General features: G+C 31.0%; 1 protein-coding gene across 1 annotated transcript; it reads right to left on the bottom strand.

Moving 5' to 3' along the window:
* Nucleotides 1-467: 467 nt before the first annotated feature.
* On the bottom strand, nucleotides 468-1,583 carry LOC131054736 (cysteine-rich and transmembrane domain-containing protein WIH2). Its single transcript, XM_057989322.2, has 3 exons — nucleotides 1,428-1,583; nucleotides 1,015-1,165; nucleotides 468-766 (listed from the first exon to the last, which is right to left on the bottom strand). Exons 1-3 carry the CDS (start codon nucleotides 1,477-1,479, stop codon nucleotides 718-720), a joined length of 252 nt encoding a protein of 83 aa, XP_057845305.1. The 5' UTR covers nucleotides 1,480-1,583; the 3' UTR covers nucleotides 468-717.
* Nucleotides 1,584-4,126: the final 2,543 nt, after the last annotated feature.

Here is a 4,126-nt window from a genome sequence, read left to right as displayed (position 1 = left end):
GCTGCTTATTAACAAAAATGTCACACGGCTCCACAATTTTGTTTCCTTCTTTTTTTTAAGATTTTATTTCTTTTTTTTTCCATATTTCAAGTGCACAAACTAGTATTAATGCTATTAATACAAATTTAAGATGTTTTGCTTAAAAATAAGCAGCAAAGATAAATATTCATGGGGTCAGCTGCTTCACAAATAATCCCTAAAAATATTGAGCATTGACTGCTAGCCAAAATAAACTAAGCAGCGGCATGGGAACATGCCCTAAGTTTTTAATTTTTTCTTTACCTCATTCAGTCCAATCCCCTATCAACACAAATCTACTACCGGATTGCTTTAGAATTTAATATGTGAATAGTGATTATATATACCAATCATGAATTCAAATATTTAATCCAGAGAGACAAAATGCCTTGTGCATACCATGTACCGTAGGTATGACATCTATATCAAAATTTATAACAGAAAGCCAATGTCTTCAATTTCCTTTTTATTTATTAGAATATATATTACAAATATACTCCACTAAACAGTCGAAACCCAACGAACCTCCAACCGAAGCAAATTCAATAGAACAAAATGAATATGGCTACAAATGGGTCCTGAGGAAAGCTCTACAAACAATGAATTTTGAACCAGTAATGACAGCTAATCCTATATCCAAATTCAATCATCTAATCTTAGCAGACCAAATTTTGAGCCTTTGCAAATTCCTGTTCCAGCTCAAAAGCAACATTCTTCCAACACACAACAGCAACAGAGGGCAGCACAACTGCATTTAAAACAACACAGAAAATAATTAGCCAGATCTGCAAGGAAATATGAAACAACAAGGGTTTTCCTAATCCAACCATTCCTTCAATTATCTATTTCTCATAAGCAGTATATTGTGGGTATTCAGATAAGTGATGGATTGAAACTACCCAGTTAAGAATGACATTCAATTTATTCTTGTTTTGAATTGAAATTTACTTATAAGGATAACCAATTTAGCACATCAAAATAATGCAGAGAACTCACCATCCCTTCAAAAAGCCATCTTCTCTGGATTGTGTTTGAGTTGGAGGTGGGGGTCCTCCCTGGGGAGGGTAACCCTGCTGAGGATACCCTGCTGGAGGGTAACCCTGTGGTGGTGGAGGATAAGCCTGTGGATACCCAGCTGGAGGATACCCTGTTCACATTAAAAAGAAAATAAAAAAATCATAAAACTGCAAAGATTGGAACAATATTACCATAGATTCATATTTCTGTAGGGGTTGTGTATGATATGAAATCTTTCAACAATAAATCATTAATTGAGATAAGACTGCTTCTGAATTCTACTATGTTGTTTTTGCGAAACCATAATAAATCAAATGTTTCGGAAAAAAACCCAAATGGCAGTGTAAAAAACTGAACATAAAAAAGCCCTAAGATATGAGAATGAGGAATACCTTGTGGAGGAGGAGCTCCAACAGGGGCTTGTTGCTGATTATAATAGCTCATTCTCTGTTAACTGAAGAAACGAGAAACACAAAACAAATTCTGCAAATAATATTAAGCGACTTCTCTGATGAAATGAAATGAAAGATTGCTATGGAAATACTATCTAGCGTTCCTTATTATATAACGATGTTTTTGAAGAAGCAGGGGAAGTTTCCAAGCAAAAACAGCTTAATTAATTAATTAATTCCTCGTGGCCAGTTGTATTTGGATTTTATAGGTAACTGTGATTCCAGAGTGTTACGCCTTTTTTTTGCATGGCTTTCGTTTACCTCATTCCTGAACTTCCTCTGTTCTCCGTTGACTTTCATTTTTTAATTTTTAAATGTCGGCATCGACGCGTCTTTATCTGTGTTAAGTTTCCTCTCTCTAGAAGACACGTGGCATTGCGCACGGGTTTTTTATGATTATTTGTTAAGTTTCGTGTATCTAGTGAAATCCTACACCCTGCTTGCCCTTCAAACGGCAGAAAAAGAGATCATGTAAATTGTGCTTCCCTTGCAAAAATATTACACGTATTTATGAAAAAAAATTGGGCCGAAAAAGTCACATCTTGATAGTGCAAATTGAGTGACTTTTAAAAAAACATTGATTTCAGTTTCAATTATTTGGGAGAACGTTGACATGCTTTTATTTTTTTAAAGATAAAATCAGTTTCTTCTGTTTTTTGTAATTTTCATAATAGTGTTGACATGTAAGAAAAATGTATTTTAATTAAAAGTTTGTAAAGAAGGGAAAGGTATATTGTAATTTATAAAGAGTATTTTTTGCATTTTTAAAATTAAGGTTAAAGGAGAAATTTAAAGGTTTCAAGCTATAGGTTCGTGTCTTAATATTGTGTTCACAGGTCTAAACCTCCATCAAAATGTGGATTTCTTATTAGGTTCCTTTTAGATGCATAAGGCATATTTGATTCTTACAATGAATAAGGTCTTATAGCGAGCTACGATTTTCACTAAAGAGGGACTAAAATTTGTCAAGGATCTCATCATTCATTACACACTCAAATACAACATAGCCTTCTAATTCATGTTTATTGTGAGATAAAGATTATAATATATTGATCTCTCAAAACACAATAGAATAGTAAGGGCCCACCCGGAATCTAGAACTATTTTAGGAGAAGGAGGGCTAGCCCCCTACTATTCTAAAGGTCTAGCTTAATCTAGCTTACTCTAGTAGGTTCCTCGAATTCATAGATTCTCTACAATTTGGTTGGGGTGCATCCATAGAATATTAGCTCATGAGAAAATCCCTACAAGTATTTAAATATTGTAATTATTTTAATCTTCTTTAAATTTTGATTTTGTAATTATGTTGATAACAAACTTTATTCCTTTCAATTGAAATATTATTGTAATTTTCAAAATCTTGTCCCAATCAAAAACCCTTAAAAAGGACTTAATAAATAAAAAACATTTGAAAGATAATAAATAATTAAATATAAAATATAAAATAAGACAAATTAAAAGATCTAAATGTTTTTCATCATCCTACTTACTCTTAAAAATAAGATCATGAGAAAAAAATTAGACATAGATAACTAATTTCATGGATGTTTACTATCAAATTTTGGAGTTAAAATAAATGCTTAAAAACAGGTAGTGGAGGTTGGTGAATGAAATATAATTAAGAGGAACAGTGAGATTAAGATTTTGATGTTGATTTTGATCGTATTGACTAATTCACCATGCGTTACAAAAAGGGGATTGGAAATGTAGATTATATTGAGAAATAAAGTTTAGGAAATTAGAGCAAAGATATTTACTATTTTTTGATGTGGGGAACAAAATCACACCAGGCAACCTAGTCTCAGATTAGGCCACATCATCCAACCTATTTTAACCATACACATAAGATTAAAATGACCTACAATATTCTTTCATTCTCTATTCATATTCACTAAGCAATGTTGAAAATCATTGTGGGGTTCACTCTAAGATAAAACTCCATTCCAATGCCCTAAGTGCATTTGTCCTCACATAATACAATTTTGTATCTCATCTCACCAGTGGGATAGAGCTTTATGTGAAATTCTTCCTAAAATACAAATTAGATCTAGATCCTTCAAATATTAGAAAAAAATAAAATTAAATAGTTGAATAATTCACTAACTTTTACATAGAAATGTGGTTCTTATACAATATTCATTCAATTTGTAACAAACATATCAATATGAATACAAAATGAAGAGAAAACTATCATACTTTAAATCCTCACACACACGCTGATATAAATAATAACAAAGAGTAATCTTACTTTACTTCACTCCAATTTTAAATACTTTTAAATTTCAAATACTCATAAAATCTACATAATTTAAATGAAAATTAAATCTTTTAGAATAATTAGATAAATTTAAATTTAAAATACTATAGAATGTTTTAAGACCACCATAAGTTTAATCATTGATCACAACCATTTTAATGTTTAATGTCCTCTATATAAATTGGTTTATAACTCTCTCGATATTTATAGTAAGATGCATAAATGGGTACCCTTCAAAGACTAGCAAAAGAGATCATATAAATGACACTTTCCTTTGTAATGAAGGTTTTGTTTTGTTTTTAAATAATAATAGTGTATATATTAGTAATTAAAAGATAATGTTAAACATATTTACAAAAAAGATGGACAAAAAAGTCACAAC

This window comes from Cryptomeria japonica, chromosome 4 (genome assembly GCF_030272615.1).
Source record: "Cryptomeria japonica chromosome 4, Sugi_1.0, whole genome shotgun sequence".
NCBI classification, from domain to species: domain Eukaryota; kingdom Viridiplantae; phylum Streptophyta; class Pinopsida; order Cupressales; family Cupressaceae; genus Cryptomeria; species Cryptomeria japonica.
The sequence above is the reverse complement of the archived record's forward strand: the minus strand, read 5'-3'. Positions and strand labels throughout refer to the sequence as shown.